Here is a 17521-nt window from a genome sequence, read left to right on the forward strand (position 1 = left end):
CCCTCCATTCATATACTTAACATTTTTTTTCTTTAACTTATAACATGTTCGTGGCAAAAAAAATAAAAATAAAAAAATCAATCAATCAATCAATCAAGCAGTACAAAAGGACATAAAATGAAAAGTCCCTTCCCTCCAAATTTCAATGCTAGCCCCATTCTTCCGAGGTAACTAGTCTTGCTTGGACCATTGCTTATGTTCCATTCCAGAAATTGTCGAGGCACGTATAAGAATTTATTTATTTATTTAAGGGGTGCCTGGGTGGCTCAGTCAGTTGAGCATCTGACTCCTGATTTCGGCTCAGGTCGACCTTAAAGTGGTGAGATCAAGCTCATGCTGGCGTGGACTCTGCTTAAGATTCTTTCACTGCGGGCAGCCCCAGTGGCACAGCAGTTTGGCACTGCCTGCCGCCCGGGGTGTGATCCTGGAGACCCAGGAGTCCACGTCGGGCTCCCTGCATGGGGCCTGCTTCTCCCTCTGCCGGTGTCTCTGCCTCTCTCTCTCTCTGTGTCTCTACGAATAAATAAATAAGTAAAAAACCTTTATTTTTAAAATGAGAATGGCTTTATGTTTTTATTTTTTATATTTTATTTATTTATTTATTTGTATTTGCTATTTCAAACAACGGTGTTATTAGCATGCATATGCATAGATCTTGTCTATGTATGAGTTTACATGTGGAATAAATCTCTAAAGACAAAACTCTGGCACAAAGGGTATGTGCACTTAAAATTTTTTTTTAGGATTTTATTTATTTATTTATGACAGACAGAGAGAGAGAGAGAGAGAGAGAGAGAGAGGCAGAGACACAGACAGAGGGAGAAGCAGGCTCCATGCAGGGAGCCTGACGTAGGACTCGATCCTGGGTCTCCAGGATCACACTCCAGGCTGAAGGCTGTAGGCTGGGCCACCAGGGCTGCCCTTGCACTTAAAATTTTGATAGATGTTGCCAAATAGCTACCTTAACGAGGGGAGTCCTGTTTCCTTCTATCCTTGTACCATTGTCCAGGTTTGTTTGTTTGTTTCTTTTTAAAGATTATATTTATTTATTCATGAGAGACACAGAGAGAGAAGCAGAGACATAGGCAGAGGGAGAAGCAGACTCCCCTTTGGGAGTCTGATCCGGGACTTGATCCCAGGACCCTGGGATCACGACTGGAGCCAAAGGCAGACACTTAACCACTGAGCCACCCAGGTGTCCCAATTTGATAGCTTTTTAGTCTTTAGCCACACGTTGCTAGCAGTTCTTTTGGTAGCCTGGCAATACTGAGCAGATCAGAATAAACCCAACAGTCTTGACTCAGGGGCCTACTCTTGGAGTCTGCTTTTTGCACTAGCACTGCTCTTGCAATCTTTTGTCATCGTCTTGCTTTTCAGAACTTGTGCAATGGGAAATTCAGTCTGGCCCTTGAGATAGTGTGTGTGGGGAAGTGATCAGTGCACAGTAAATCACAGTGCAGGTGTTAGACCTCATTTTGTCTCCATCCCAAGGTGTGGATTTCTAACTGATGAGTGTTTGCTGGCTCTGAATGCCATTGCAGCCTGTTTTCCTGAAGATCAGAGTGTCCTTCTCTGCCACTGTCTTGTGTCCGCACTTGGCTTATGAAGGAAGCAGGGGTGAATGTAGCCTCCCCTTTGAGGAAAGGTCAGCTGAAGTCCCAAAAGAGTATGTGGCCTGCTGAGGGTGGTTCAGTGGTCAAGGTGGGAGGAGAGCTGAGCCCCACCTGGTCCCTACTGGTGCCAGCTCCTGCTGTGTGGAGCAGGGGAGGATCTAGGCCAAATGATCTAGTGCCTGTTTCTCCAGGGGCATCTGTTTTCAGAGCTTCCCATAGCAGCTCCTCTCCATGCTTGTCTCCTCCTTCAGCTCCCACTAGTGGCTGTGAAGACAGAGCTATCGGAGTAGGGGAAACCACATTGCTGCTCCCTTCCTCCTGCCCCCAGGGGCCTATAGACACAGTGCAGGGGCTATTGGTAGGGGCTTGAGCTTCTTCCTCCTCTGGTCCTAGCCCGTGTTCTCAGCTCCACGTTTATCTAAAGCCTGGGGAGCTGGGTGGGTCCCCTGGAGCTCTGTCCCCTAGTTCCAAGTTCTGGTGGGAACTTGTCCCTCAGCTGGACCAGAAACACCCACAGGCCTCCCCCAGGGAAACCAGAGCCTTGTGACCTGGTGACCCCAAGTTGGCTCCATGGAAGGGGAAGGAGCAATCTCAGGAGAGGAGGAGTCTCTCTTGCCTGGTGGAGGCTCTTTCTGACTTCATCCTTGGTTTCTCTTAGCTGTTGAGCTGTGCTTTGCTTTCAGGTCCTTAGTTTCCCTGTCTGTAAAATGGGCACTGCATGAATTGGGCCTTTGTGTAGGTTCCAGAGTTAGTGGGGCAGGTTTGACCTGGTGATGGGCATTTGTCAGTGCAGATTATCATATAGAACAATGACTGATAACTTGGTTTCTGGAATCCGACCTAATTCTGCCACCATTGTGCTGGGCAAATTTTGTCAAGTTCCTTGACCTCTCTGTGCCTCAGTGTCCTCATCTGTGAAATGAGGGTAACAGTGGTACCATCTCAGAGGTGGTGTGACACTGAAAGGAGCGAAGTGGTTAGGTCAGTGCCACCCATCGTAAACTCCCAGATAGAGGCACTGCCCTTGGCTCCCCTGTCCCCATGGCTTGTTTTGTCTCCATTCTGACTGCTTGGCCATCTGAGTCAGCGGAGGTCTGGGAGGAAGCTGGGCTGTGCTTGGTGGGGGTGGGAGGGCTGGGCCTAGCTTACAAAGTGGTTCTCTTTTCTCTGACTCACAGTCTTTCCCAGAGAGTGCGTGGACCCCTCGTAGAAAAGGAACTGAGGGGTCAGAGCAGGGGCGACGGGGAGCTGAGCGGGACCATGGAGGGGGTGGGATTGTAGCAGGTGATAGTTAGAACGACTTCCATTATGGCATGGAGCCTGTCCTGAGTATTCACATTCATTTGCAATCTTGTGAGTGTGGTGGCAGCCATCATATTACAGAGGGGGAAACTGAGGCCTCAGGTCAGGTTACTTGCTGGGGGTCACACGGCTCTAAAACTCAGGAGCCTGGAGCTGTGGAAGGGAGAGTGGAAGGTGCTCTAAATGGTTCTCACATCCCTCTAGAGCTCAGAGAGTAAAATATAAGTCATCTGGGATCGTCCCTTCTGTCTCTGTGGGCCTTTACTCTGAGGACTAAGAAGGGCGTGGGTCCATCTGGACTCTCCAAGGTTCCTGGATCTTAGTTGCTTCAAGGATGTTCAGGATGCTGTGGGTTCCATGTCTCTTCCTGCTGATGCCGCCAGGCCATTGCTACCCCTTGGCCAGGGGTCTGCATCCATTACTCCATCTTTTGTGGTTACCATGCAAGAGAACAGAACCCCTGGTGGGAGAATCCAGCCTCCAGGTGGCAGCAGCTGGAGCCTTGAAATGCTCCTGTCTGTCCGTTTTACAGACAGGGAAACTAAGGACCTGAAACTCCTGCCTGTCTGGTCTCTGGGCCACCCTGCTGACCTCCAGATGCTTGGGGCTGGGCCTGGGCCTGCATCCCTACTGGGTTGTGGCCTCTTCCCTCGGTATTCACCTGAGTGTGTCTGTAGACTATGAGGGCCTGCATGAGAGCAGCTCTCAGCTGCCTCTTCCCCTGGAATAAGATGTTGGATCTCATGAAAGCATGGTTGTGTGTGTGTACAGATAAGACTAGATGATGGGAGGTTGGAAGTGCCCAAGCTTGTTGGTATAACCTCACTTCATACTCTCCCACATGAAAGAATGTCAGATGATGTGCTCCAGTGATGGGTTCACTATGAACTCTCTCTAATTGATAAAAAAGTAAGTAATTTGCAATAAGAATTGTGTTATTAGTAACCTGCATGGCATCCAGGCCTGGGCTCTCACCTGGTGCTGTCTGTACTTAGTACAGTGCTTGGCCTGGAATTGGAGTTGGTGTGATGACGGAGCAGGCTGAGTGGGCTTTTCTCCACTGTACTCTTACACCCACCAAGCTCTTTATCTTAGACTTCCTCAATGGAGAGTGGGAGAAATCCAACTCATGTTGGATTTAGGGATAATGGGATATATATCTGGCCCTTAGCTCTGGGAGTGAGGTCTGCTGAGTTCTCCTGCCCACTCCTGAGCTAGTCACTGTGGCCAGCAGGGTGGGTGCCCTGGTCAGCCAGGCTGGCAAGATGCTCCCTCTGGGGGTGGATGGAGCACAGAGCTGTTTTACTCAGAGGGAGACCAAACAGATGCAGGGCAGGCAGGACCCAAGGCGTCCATGCTGTTTGCTGAGCCTCCCCTGGATGTGGGGTGGGTGCAGTGTGGGAAGACGTCTGGGTGTGGAGGGGACATCTAGTGGGAAGCTAGTGGTCTGACGCAACCCCAGAGGGTGGGCCACACCATCCTTCCTTTCCTGGTGAAGGTGGGGTGGAGGATGTGGCTGAACCAAGGACCACCATGCTCCTGCTGAGAGGCCAGCTGCCTTAGAGAAAAAGACCCCACACTTGCCACTCACAGATCAGAACTGGGCCGGGCCATGAAACTGCACCTGTGGCCCATAGCCTTCCCTCTATGGAGGAGTCAAGAAAATAGAAATGCCTGTGCCCTTTGTCCATGACCTGGGGGTGGCCTTCTGGTACCACAGCACATGTCTGATGCTCAGAGTGGCATTGGGCCCCAAACAGGAAACCGTGGGGAGGGTGGGCCATTGAGAAGGGCCATGGCAGCTCTGTTTCCCTTTCTTCACTGCTTGGGGCAGGGTATGGGCCTGGTGCCCTGCTAGCACATGTGCCATGCCTGTCCTTGGGCTGTCATTAGTGAGTACCTACTGTATATCTGGGATGGTCAGCACGGGTGCATATAGAGACAAGGGCTAGCCTTGAGTTCCAGCAGGAAAGAAACACACTTCCACACACGTGCCACTCTCCTACCTCCACTCCTGCCAGCGAGAAGTGTGACATTGCTGACCTGGGATCTGTGCTTGTGCATGTGTATGTGTGAATGCACCTTGTGGGCATGTGTACAGTCTAAGCGTGTGCCTGGGTGTGTGCACATGGGTCTGCATCCATGCACGAGCCTGTCTTCTGGGGAGTTACATGGACACGAGGTCTGTGTGCAGGTGTCTCCATCGAGGTTTGTATGAACTAGCATATTAATGTGCAGTGTTTGCATGCGTGTGTATGTGGGTGTCTAAGGACACTTATATGAACATACCTGTGTGCATCTGTGGGTCCTGTGCTTGTATATATATGCACACGTGTGTGTGCCTCCATGCTGCTGGGAGTGTGTGTGGACTTATGTCTGCAAGTGTATAGGAGTGGGGCTGATTTAGCTGGTGTGTGCTGAGCCAAGGTGGCGCAGGAAGGCAGCCCTAGGGAGTGAGTATGAAGGGCTTGCGTGCAAGCCTCCTGAGCCTTCCAGCAGGCTCTTTCTCTTCCTCACAGGCACTCTTGTGAGAATCCTCCACCTTCCTTTGGGTTCTGGGAAGCCAGGGCTCTGTGCGACCCAGCTGCCAACTCGGGCTATGGTGCAATCTGCTACCCGAACGCCTTCCGGAGCTGTGGGTTCCTCTGGGCGTGGGGAAACTGCCCTCTACAGACTCCCCTGTTGTCTCCTTGCCTCCTGGAGGGCAGGGCACACCCCCAACCCTGCGGCCTCACCCACAGGAAGTGCTGGGGTTGGGGGACAAGCGATGGGGGAGGTGCTACACTGGGCGTCCCGCCCTAAGCCTGTGGCCCCACTGACCCAGCTGCACCACAGCCCTTTTGTCAACAGCTCCTGAGACATCACTAGGACGTGGGGCCCGCGGCCACAACCATGTTTGGCAGGAAACGCAGCGTCTCCTTTGGGGGCTTTGGATGGTAGGTAACAGAGGGGGGGCAGTTGAAGGGATGGGAGTGAATCTCTCTGGGAAGTCTTGGATCTACTGTGGCTGCCCGTGGGAGCGCAAGAGTGGCAGGCTCGGGTTGTGCCTGGGTGGGTAGGGTGGCATTTCAGATGCCAGGGCTGGATGGAGATGGTGGGGTATCAGACACTAAGTTTCTTCTCATTGTCCCTGGAGTACGATCTAGGTGTGCGCAAGACTGCGTGGCTGTGGTTGAATGTGTGTGTCTGTGTCATGTTCCCATGTATGTGAGGTGCCTCTGTGATGATTGTGGGTGTGTGTGTGGCTTGTCTGCAGCTGCCAGTCTGTGCGGCCGTGTATGAAGTGTGTGCCTGGCCGGGTAGGTGTGTTATGGATGTGTTATGGATGTGAGCATGTGTGTACTCTGGATTTCCAAGAAGGTAGGCTGCAGCTCTGTTCTTTTGTAGCTTTGTGGGCTCTCTTGTCTTTGCATGTGTGCCATGCTCCTGTCTGTGTCGTCTCTGTATGTGACTTTGGGGGCTTCTGTGGCCCACTGCACCTTTGGGCTGCCTCCTCTGTGGGGGTGACCTGTGAGGGGAGGGGCAGACCTGTCTCCTGAGGTCCCTCCCCCCGCCCCACCCACGGCAGCCAATCCTAGCTCTGTCCAAGCCTGCGCAGTTGGCTTTGTGCTCTAGTTTCTTGCCTGGCCCTTGGGGCCACTTTTTGCCACTGAGTTTTTTTTTTTTTTTTTTTTTTTTTAAAGATTTTATTTATTCATTAATTCAGAGAGAGCGAAGAGAGAGGCAGAGACACAGGCGGAGGGAGAAGCAGGCTCCATGCAGGGAGCCCGATGTGGGACTTGATCCCGGGTCTCCAGGATCACACCCCAGGCTGCAGGCGGTACTAAACCGCTGAGCCACCGGGGCTGCCCGCCACTGAGCTTCTGTGTGGGACAAGGGAGAGGCTCTTTCTCCCCAGGGGGCCAGAAAATGGGGAGACTGAGGTCAAAGACTTGTCTCTGGCTCCCAGCTGCTGGCAGCTTCTCCTCTGTTGGGGAACGGGGTCTAGTGGTTTTCATTATCGGTTTCCTTTTAGCTTCTGGATCTGGGGTGTTGTCAAAGAAGAGGTTCCCACTGCTGCAGGGGGTGCCCTGGTGTGGAGGCTGGTGGCTGACTGGGGGTTGCACAGGGGCTGGGGGGTGGGGTGGGCGGGCTCTGCCCCTCTGGCCGGTTATGCTTCTGTGTGGGTGCAGTGTCTGACTGCCCTTCCCTTCTCTCTGAAGGCACTTTGCCACCCATCCTGCGGCAGGAAGGATTGTGGGTGCTCCATGCTTGGCAGATGGGGAGAGTGAGGAGGAGATTGTGCTAGGGCTGGCATAGTGTGGCCTGGTGCCTGCTCACAGACCCTCTCTGATGCCCGGGTCAAGGAGTTGCTGTCCTGAGTGTGGGCTCTCGGTTCGAAATACCTTGTCTGCTTCCCAGTCAGGCTGACTGGGATCGCTACAGGGCAAGGTCCAGGCCATGAGAGAGTTTCCTCTGAGAGCCATGCTTCTCAGGAGGCATGGAACAGACCGAGGAACTGTGTGTGGCGCATTGCACATGCGCAATACGTGCTTCTAGGATGACTGAGTGACGTTTTGTCCAGGACAGGCATTTGGTTAGGGGCTCATTGAGTTTGAGGAGACAGCAGGGCTTCCTGGTGGGGTTGGAGGGTTAGAGTAGGCATTGTCTGGAGATGATCTGAGACTGACGTGCAGATAGCTAGAGCCCTGGTCCACTCCAGGTGGTGGACAGCGTCTTGAGGGCTGGTGTTCTAGGAGCTCCATTGGATGCCAGGGTGGATGACCAGTAGCATCTGGGGTAGACAAGGTGAGGAGAGGGAATGGCATGGGGCAGGTGGGTGGTGGGGAGTTGGAAGGGGCCCAGAGAACCTAGGGGGTTTGGCTTTCTAAAAAGAGAAAAGCCCAGTGTTGCAGGCTCTGCTCTGTGTTTTGTGTCAATGTAGCTGAGGCCAGCAGCCCTGGCCTCCCAGGGCCACACCCCAGCGTGGAAACCCTGTGGACAGAGCGTTGGGTAGGTGTGGATGTGGGTGCTGGGCCAGGGGTTGCTGTGACCCACAGCGCCACCGTGTGGTGTGCTGGTTGGGTTGAGAGGGTGCCACACCAGAGGGCCCGGTTCTAGTACTGACTCCACCTTGACTCATTGAGGAACTCAGACAGGATACTTCCCCTCTCTGGCTCTCAGTTTCCCCATGTAGGGGATTTCCACCTTATACACAACGTAAGGATGTTGTAAGAATTAAAAGAGATTCCTTGAGAAGATGTAAAATGTAAGAGCTTATTGTTAGGAGTTACAATTAGGTAGCTTTCGGCTACAAATATTATAATAGAATGTGGAGATCTCCCTTCTGGATTCACCCTACCCCCCATTTGGGGGCTGAATGGGAGAGGAGTACCACCTGCATGCCAGAGGGATCAGGGGCCCTATGAGACCTTTGAGGACAGGTTGTGGAGGCTCCATGGAAAGGGGCCTAGGATGCAGTGGGGAAGAAGCTGGGAGGGACCTGGGGCAGGAGCCTTAGGGTATGGCTTGTTTTGCTGCTGGGAACTGGGATCAGAGGTGCTGAGAGTTTACTCAGAGCAAAAGGATCCCACCTCCCAGCTCAAGGGGTTGGTGCTGACCTGCGATTACTGGGGCAGCTCTCTGTGTCCTCCCTATGTGGCCCCTGACACTGCTCCTGTCCTTGTGTTGCCCTAGTAGTCGCCTGGATAGGAAGCCTGTGGCGAAGCTGGCTGACTGCATGGGGTGGCTGAACGATCTTTCCAGGGTTTCAAGCATCCTGGATTTTGTACTCATGGTCATGATGACGTACGTGGTGGTGGTGACACTGAAGGTGGTGGTGACACAGGTGGTGGTGGGGGTACTGATGATGTGGTGACATGGGGTGTGGTGACACTGATGGTGATGGTGACAATACTGTTGACATCGTGGTGGTGGTGACAGTGAAGGTGATGGTGACAGGCGGTGGTGGTGACACAGGCGGTCGTGGGGACACTGATGGTGGTGGGACACTGATGACGGTGATGGTGACATGGGGTGTGGTGACACTGATGGTGATTGTGACAGCAGTGGTGTTGATGACATGGTGGTGATCGTGACATTGGTGGTTATGACCCCTAAATAAGAGGAGACACTGACAAGTGGGAATCTAGCCCACCTTTCTATCTCTCGAGAGAGGAAGGGGCCTCTTTTACCAGCCATAAGGGCTGACATATGCAGAGGGTAAAAATAGAAGCTTAGCAGCACTGCCTTGTCTTCCAGCAAGGGTGGGTGCAGGCTGGGGTGGAGGAGCTGGCTGCCAGGACAGTCTGCTGTAAATGTGATCTTCCTTGCTCTGAGCTGCATGCATGACAGATCCCACTTGCCCATGCACCATGGAGTCTGCTTTTGGGTTCTGTCTCAGGAGTGGGGTCTGTCGCCTCGCATGGACTGGCAGCTTCCAGGATAGGAGGGTCCCTGGTGCTGGCATCTTTCTAAAGCAGAAGCCTAGGAAATATCAATGTGTTGAATGTTTAACTGCTAGTGACTGATGAAGCTGGTTTGCAGAGTTCTCTTGAGGAGTGGGGGTAATGAAAGGAGATGCTATATACACAGTGCTTGGGATTTCTGGGTGTGGAGTCAGAACCTGGATTCTGGCTGGGCCAGTGATGTTATCCATATCTCTAAAATGGGAAGAATAACAGTACCTGGCTCATGGGGTTATGCATGGCTCCCTCCCTTTCTGGGCTGGAGGAGAGCTCCCCTATGTAGGGACTGTCCCCTGCAGGACCCTGTTGGTTTGGTAATCTGGACTGGCCCAGGGACCTTCCCTGCAGATGGGTTGGGGGAGCCTTCAGCCTCAGCACTGACCGCAGACTTTGCTTTTCTCTCGGCAGGATCGACAAGACCATGCTGGCGAGCCTAAAGGTCAAGTAAGTAGCCATTTCCCATTGTGTGCCAATCAGAGATGATGGTAGGCCAGAGCACCTCTGGGGCCCTTATGTCCCCCTGGACTGTGGGAAACATGCACGGGGCTGTTGGATTTGTCAGATTCTCCATCTCAGTCTTAGGGGTTTAGGATTGGAGAGGTTGGACCAGGCTCTTGATTCCTAGGACATCTGGAGAAAGGCAGATGCTGGAATGGAAGCAGCAGGTGCCGGGTCGATGGTAATGTGTGTATCTTTTAGGCTGTAACTTGGTGTAAGGAAGATAATTATATTTCCTATCACTGTGGTTATTACATGAAGCCTCCAGTCCATCAAGCTTTCTGAAATTTCTACCTACCTGGAAAATTGTGCCACATAATTCTAGAACCTCATAAAATACCCCAGTGTGTGCGTGCCTGTGTGTGCATGTGTGTATGTGTGTATGCATGTGCCTGTGCTTGGGTACGTATGTGTGGTCAGTTGGGCATTGAGTCATATGTCACTAGACAAACATCATCCTGAGAGCCCAGCCCTGGGGCTCCCTGAGGCTTCAACACCAGATTTGGGGTCTGGGAATTGCCTGCTGCGCTTGGCTTTATGTCTGCTTGTCTGTATGGGAAGCTCTGAGCAGACATATCTCTCCTAGAACCTCCAACTCCTCTTCCATCCCCATCTTTGCTCCTTTCCCATGTGTGTTTCTGGCCAAACCATTTTGTTTGCATCCTGATCCCCTTTCTTCCTACAGACTAAAAAAAAAATCAGCTTTTATCTTCATTCCTTCCCTGGACAGTGAGTACTGACCAACCATCTGCTCCGATTGAGTGACTTGAAAAGGAGGGAAATTCTAGGAGGAAAAAGTAGCATTGGTCACTAGCCCAAAATATTATTCTGCCATATGTGAATTAGCTTGTGCATGAAAAATTTCTCCAGTGAGTGTTCTTCTTCAGAGGCAGCTTTTCCCACTGGCAGCACTCCATCTCAGCTGAAAGGTTTTCCAGGCCGGCCTCCCTCTGCCATGCCATTTAGTTGCTAGCACTGGCTGTGTATGCCCTGGATACAGGTCACTGGGCAAAGCACAGCCAGTCTTGAGGATTGGAATATAGAGGGTGAGGCTTCCCACTATAGTCTGTTTTACTCAGAAGGGTAAGTGTGAACAGTTAGCAGGGAAGGGATGTATGACAAACAGTCCCTGCATTCTGAGAGCTTTTTGTCTCTCTGTAGACTTGGTGCCAGAGGTGCAGTAGGAGCAGTCTTGGAAGACTGCCAGGATGAGGTAACTTCTATAGCAGCTCTTGAAGATGGGATGGGACTATGGGTACACCTGTGCCTATGATGGTTGGCATGAGGTGTGTGTGTAATAGTACAGCTCAGTGTTCAGGGCAAGTCACTCCTGGGCAAGATATTTAACTTCTCCAGACTTCAGTTTTTGTATCATTTGTCCAGTGGGCAAAATGATGTCGGATTTTCCTAGAGCTTCTTATCTACAGATTGAGGTTTAGGCACGAGAGAGGGTTACTAAGGGGTGCAGAGTGGTAGGACTGTTTCTTTTGGTGTTATTTTGGGTTCCTAGTTCAATTTCACAAGCATTTATTGAGGGCCTATTTAACTGGTAAAGATAATGTAGGTAGGGGCACCTGGGTGGTTCAGTGGTTGAGCGTCTGGCTTTGGCTCAGGTCATGATCCCAGGGTCCTGGGATCAAGTCTCACATCGGGCTCTCCACAGGGAGCTTGCTTCTCCCTCTGCCTGTGTCTTTGCCTCTCTCTGTCTCTCATGAATAAATAAAATCTTAAGAAAAAAAAAAAGATGGTGTATGTAAAACCTGGAAGGGAACTAGTTACAAGGTGGCTGAGGGCACTGGCAAATTTTGAGATTGGGACCCTGGTGGGTATCTGGGGTACAGTTTGAGTGCTTTAGTCCTGGGGAGGTGGTGTTGAGATGATTGTTTGGGACAGTATGTAGGACTGTGTTCTTACTTGTGCTTGGTTAAGAGTCTTCTGATTGCAAGAAAGAAAAAAACTCAGTGTGATCTGGTTAAACAAAAAATTACGGAAAAGATCCCAGGGTGTCTCAGGGAACCCAGGGGAGGAGGTGGAGCTAGAGTTCAGGAAGGCTTGAACAGGAACTGGAAACCCTCCAAAACCCTCAAAATCCCAGCTGGTTTCTTTGCAGTAATTGCTAAACTGATCCTAAAATTCATACAGAAATAAGGGTAATCTTGAAAAAGAATAACAAAGTTCGTGGACTGTACTTCCTGATTTTGAAACTTACTACAAGTCTATAGCAATCAAGACAGTTTGGTACTGGCGTGAGGATAGCTGTATAGAGCAATGAAATAGAATTTAGAGTCCAGAAATAAACCCTCACATTTGCGGTCAGTGGATTTCCAACAAGTGTGTTGTGACCATTCAATGAAGAAACATAGCTTTTCAAAAAATGGGTGCTGGGACAACTCTACCCACATACCAAAGAATGAAATTGAGACCCTCTCTCATACCATATATGAAAATTAACTTAAAATGGATCAAATATCTAAATGTAAGAGCTAAAACCATACAACACTTAGAAGAAATCATAGATGAACATTTTTGTGACTTCGAATAAGGCAATGATTTCTTAACAGTGACACCAAAAGCATAGCAATGACAACAGGAACAGCACGTTGATAAATTGGACTTCATCAAAATGAAAAACTTTTGTGTAATAAAGGACACCATCAAAAAAGTAAAAAGGCAAACCACAGAGTGGGAGAAAATATTTGCAAATCACGTATCTGATAAGGGACTCATATCTAAGATATATAAAGAACCATTTCAATTCAATAATACAAAGCACACTTAAAACATGGGCAAAGGATCTGAATAGACATTTCTCCAAAGAAAGTATATGAATGGACAGTAAGTACATGAAAAGATGTTCAGCATCATCAGCCACAGGGAGATGCGTATCAAAGCCATGGTGAGCTACTCCTTTATAGCCTCTAGGATGACTATAATCAAAAAGAAGATGATGACAAGCATTGGTGAGGATGGGGAGAAACTGGAACCCGCATGCCCTTATTTATGCTGCTACTGGGAACGTAAACTCTTGCAGCTGTTTTGGAAAACACTCTGGCAGTTTCTTAAAAGGTTAAACATCAGGTGCCTGGGTGGTTCAGTTGGTTGTGTCTGCCTTCAGCTCAGGTCGTGGTCCTGGGGTCCTGGGATTGAGCCCCACATTATGCCCCTGCTCAGCAGAGAGCCTGCTTCTCCCACTCTGCCTGCTTCTCCCCACTGCTTGTGCTCTCTCTTGCTCTCTTTCTCTCAAGTAAATAAATAAAATCTAAAAAAAAAAAAAGTTAAACATAGAGTTACCAAATGACCAGCAGTTCCCTTCTGAGATATATACCCAAGAGAAATGAAAATATATGTTTGTATAGAAACTTGTAACATGAATGTTTATAGCATTATTAATAATAACCCAATGTGGAAACAACCCAAAAGTTCATCAACAGATGGATGGGTAAACAAAATGTGACATATCAATTCCATGGCACGTTATTTGGCCATCAAAAGAAATCAGATATTGATACATGTTACAACATAGATGAACTTTGAAAACATTATGCTAAGTGAAAGCCACAAAACACCACATACTGTATGATTCCATTTATACTGAGTGTCTAGAACAAGCAAATTCATAGAGATAGAAAATAGACTCATGGTTTCCTAGGGCTGGGGAGGTTGTTGGGGAGAATAAAGGGAGAGAGTGCTTGCTACAGGGTAGAGGCCTCTCTGTGAGGTGGTGTAAATATCCTGGGGCTAGATAGTGGTGCTGGTGGCACAACTTTGTGAATATATTAAAAACCACTGGATTGTATACTTTAAAATGGTGAATCATATGATATATAAATTACATCTCAGTGCAACCTAAAAAAGAGAAAGAATCTTACTGGCCCAGCTCGGATCATTGTTTCTCTGGAGGGATGGGGTTTTATGGATAAAATATGGTTGCTGTGGTCATCACTCTATGTGAGAGGAGTTCGTTCTCAGAGAGGAAGGGTGGATTGTGGGCTGGGCAAACACCATAAGAGGTTTTATCTAGCTGCCCCCACTGCCCTTGGCACTAAAAGGGAGTTTTTTTTTTGTTTTTTTTTTAAAGATTTTATTTATTTGACAGAGAGAGTACAAGCAGGGGGAGTGGCAGAGGTTGAGGGAGAAGCAGACTCCCTGCTGAGTAGGGAGCTTGACTTGGGGCTCCATCCCAGGACCCTGGGATCATGACTTGAGCCAAAGACAGATGTTTAACCAACTGAGCCACCCAAGTACCCCTAAAATGAGCTCAAAGAATGTACCCATTCTTCCATCCTTCTTTCTCCCCTGGTGGTACCTAATACGGGGCTCTGCCTGGATGTCCAGGATGCGGCTCTGCACACTGATGTGTCCATTAGGCAGCCAGCTACACAGGCTACAGCTCTCCTAGGCACCAACATGCCACCTGCATCTACCTCTGCTAGGTAAGATACCTTTTTGTCTACTAGGGTAGCCCATTGGCCTCACAGAGCACCAAACCCCCTCTGGGCAGTGGCCTATGTTCCCAGTTGCTTTGGCTCCTTCTCCAGGGACCTGATACTCTCCACACAATCAGCACCTACCTCCTGGAGGCCACACAGCTCTGAAGATGGGGGTTCTGGCCCTGGCACTGTTGGAGCACTTATGTGTGCTAACTTGTCACCTGTTGCACAGTTTCCCTGAGGTTTCACAGCCACCTTCTGAAGCGGTTGCCACTATTCTACATGTTAAAATGGAGGCTCAGAGAGGTTAGGACACCTGGCTAAGATCATGGAGCTGGGGTTTGAGTGCAGGTCTGTACTTCATGGCTGGTGTAGTCTAGGCTGGAGCTGAGTAGTTCTCAGCACCTCCCCTACTCCCTGCTTTCCCACTCTTGTTCCCCCTCATATGCTTGGAGGTATGTACGTAGTCTGTGGCCCTTGGCCACAGCATGCACCTCTGCCTTCACAGCACATGCCCTTGCTGGAGACCCAGGTTCGGTGGCATCTCTGGTGCCTGAATGATGCGGCCTCTCACAGGCAAGCAGTGCAGGGGGCATGGAACACATGGGAACACTGGAAGGGGGTGGTGGCAGTGCACAAGAATCCTTCAGGTACCACCAGAATGTTCTAGAACCTTCTGGGGCTACTCCCTAGTCAGTTCCTCTTATACACCCAGAGCAGGTGCTGAGAGTTTGCTGGGTTGTCAGGATGGGGGAGCTTGCTGTTGTAGGGGATTAGAACACCGCATCAGTGCAGCTCACAATTACTAGGCACTTCCGTTTTAAGCCCAAAGCCAGGCCCTGGGATTGGTGGGGAAACAAATATGAAACAGACACATCTCTGTTGGTGAAAGCTTACAGCCCTGCCCTGCAGGCATACATTTGGACAGACAGTTGCAGTGGAATGTGATGAGGGCTAGCAGAGATACCCTTTGAGAGGATGGAAGGGGTTTCCTGCAGACTTGGTGATGCCTGAGCCATCTCCAAGGGTGAGTAAGGTCAGCCTGCTAAAGAGAGAGGCATTCTGGGTAACAGCAACAGTGCATACCCAGTGAGGTTAGGAATGCAGGGGGTGGGAGGGATGTGGGGCAGTTACTACTACAGATGGAATACTGGGATGGGGTTTTGGGGGCAGGCGGGGCTGCCTATGGGAGTATGGGACAGCTGTACAGAGGGCTGAGCAGACTTCTCTGGGTGAGTGGGAGCCATTGAAGGGTTTTAAGCGGAGAGGAAACCAGATTTGAGTCTGAGGGCCCCCCTGGCTGCCCTCTGCTGACTCATTGCAGAGGTTGGAGGCTAGGATGGGAGCTGTGGGGTTAGGGAGAGTGGACAGTTTGGAGAGTTATTGAGGAGGTGGTCCCCCCAGACTAGATTGGTTTGGATGTGGGATATGAGGGCAAGGGAGGTGTCAAGGTGAAGCCTTCCGAGTTTCCTGTTGAGCCCTTGGGTTTATCTTGGTCCCAGTTCTGGAAATGAGGGAGTAAGGCTCTGAATACAGAATCTCTGCTCCCTCCTTTTCCCTTTTTGCGTGGCTGGTTTAGATCCTGACCCTCGTACCTACCCCCTCATGGAGGGGACAGAGGAGAGGAGTAGCATGTGGAGGGTTCTAAGAGTTGGTCTGTTGCCAGGAAACAGGCCAGGCAGTCAGTGCCTTCTCCCTGACCTTGCAGGCAGACCTGGTGGTAGTCCTGGGCTCTGACCCCTACCTTGCTCAGTTCCTAGGAAGCCTCTGGCAGGTGAGCTCCAGGTAAGCACTGGCTGGCGCTGGCGCCCTGTAACCATACCTGGCTGGACATGCCTGCAGGGAACCCGCTTTCGGACACCTTGTGGGCTCTGAGTCTGAGAATAGTGCTGGCATGCGTAGGCATGTGTAGGCGTGTGTGTACACTTGCTTGTGCAGGTGGACATGAGCTTCGAGGGCCCATGTGGGTGACTGTGTGGTGCCTTTTTTGGCTTTAGCGAGTTCCTATGGTAACCACGAACATGTCTCTTTTGGGATCTGGAGTCTCAGGGCGTGAGTGGCTACAGGGAGAAGCAAGGCGGGCGGGTGCTTAGCTGGCAATTGGGCTGTGGCCTGATTTCATTGCCAGGCACCAGGGATGCACCTGGAGGTGCCATTTGCCAGGCAGCAAGGTCTGCAAATTCCAGGGATTTGTGTGTTCCTGGCCCTCATCCCGGCTGGTCCCTGCCATGCCTAGGAAGCCCTGGTGAGTCCCTGTTCTGATTTCTTGGTGGACAAGCAGCTCCCTGGGTCTTGACCAGGTCTGGGTGGGTATCTGCTGATGGGCGAGCAGGGTGCTGGCTGGCAGCTCTGGCTGGTGGGCACTGAGCATTGGGCTCTATTGAGATGGGTATGGGGCTATGGGCAGGAGGGGTTCTCCTTATTCCTGGGGCCCTGTAAGGGTGTTTGCCATGTGGCTGGTGAGCTGAATGGTCCTTATTGATCCCATGGGACAGGGCTGAGTGTGTGACTATGGGAGACAAGGGCAGGGAAGCAGGAGAGCAGGATGCAGATGGCAGCCTGTGGCCCACCAGCCTGGGTCCAGCTATCCTTGGGGGAGCACCCTCACTCCATTCAGCTCCCTGAAAAGATCCTTCGATCCCTAAGTCCCTGGCCATGTGCTTGAGCTTCTTCACAGGTCTTCAGAGGCCTAGAGGCCTGCTGGCCTGATCTGGTGAGAAGACTGAGGGTCTTGTGAAGAGGAGTCTGGAGGGCTCTGCTTGGTTCACCAGGACCTGGATTTGGCCAGGGCTGGGGAAGAATTGCTCCCATGGTTTTTGGAGAGAGCTCTGACACCCCCCCTCGCCTCCACACTGTATATCCCGTGTACACTATGGACCCCTGGGTGTGTCAGGACCCCCAATGCCCTCAGAGAGGCTCCTACTGAACAGGGACCCAGACAGCACTCCGAGGTGCCTGGGAGTGTAGGTGGTGCTTGCTTCTGTTTCCTTCTTCCTGCTGGCCCCTCTGGGGCTGGGAGCAGGCAGTGGGCTTGGGAATGTTGGGAGGGGATATAGATGGCCCCTCTGGCTTGTGCTGGGAGGGCCATCTATGCTGTTCTCTCTGCCTTGGAGGGGCCCCTGGTGAGGCTCTCCTAGGACGGGGGCCGTGTAGCAGGGGTTGCCGGATCTGGCTGTGGGTTTGAGGTCTTGCTGAAGGTCAAGGGGAGCAAGGAAGTAGACATTCTGTGCTT

General features: G+C 51.0%; 1 protein-coding gene across 1 annotated transcript in view; it reads left to right on the forward strand.

Annotated features, from left to right (window-relative positions):
- Positions 1-17521, forward strand: part of RAP1GAP2 (RAP1 GTPase activating protein 2) — a 213227-nt gene that overhangs the window by 29603 nt on the left and 166103 nt on the right. The window contains 1 exon segment of the mRNA XM_038548535.1: positions 9770-9805. Coding sequence (XP_038404463.1) covers positions 9770-9805 — 36 coding nt within the window.

Source organism: Canis lupus, chromosome 9 (genome assembly GCF_011100685.1).
Source record: "Canis lupus familiaris isolate Mischka breed German Shepherd chromosome 9, alternate assembly UU_Cfam_GSD_1.0, whole genome shotgun sequence".
Taxonomy (NCBI): Eukaryota; Metazoa; Chordata; class Mammalia; order Carnivora; family Canidae; genus Canis; species Canis lupus.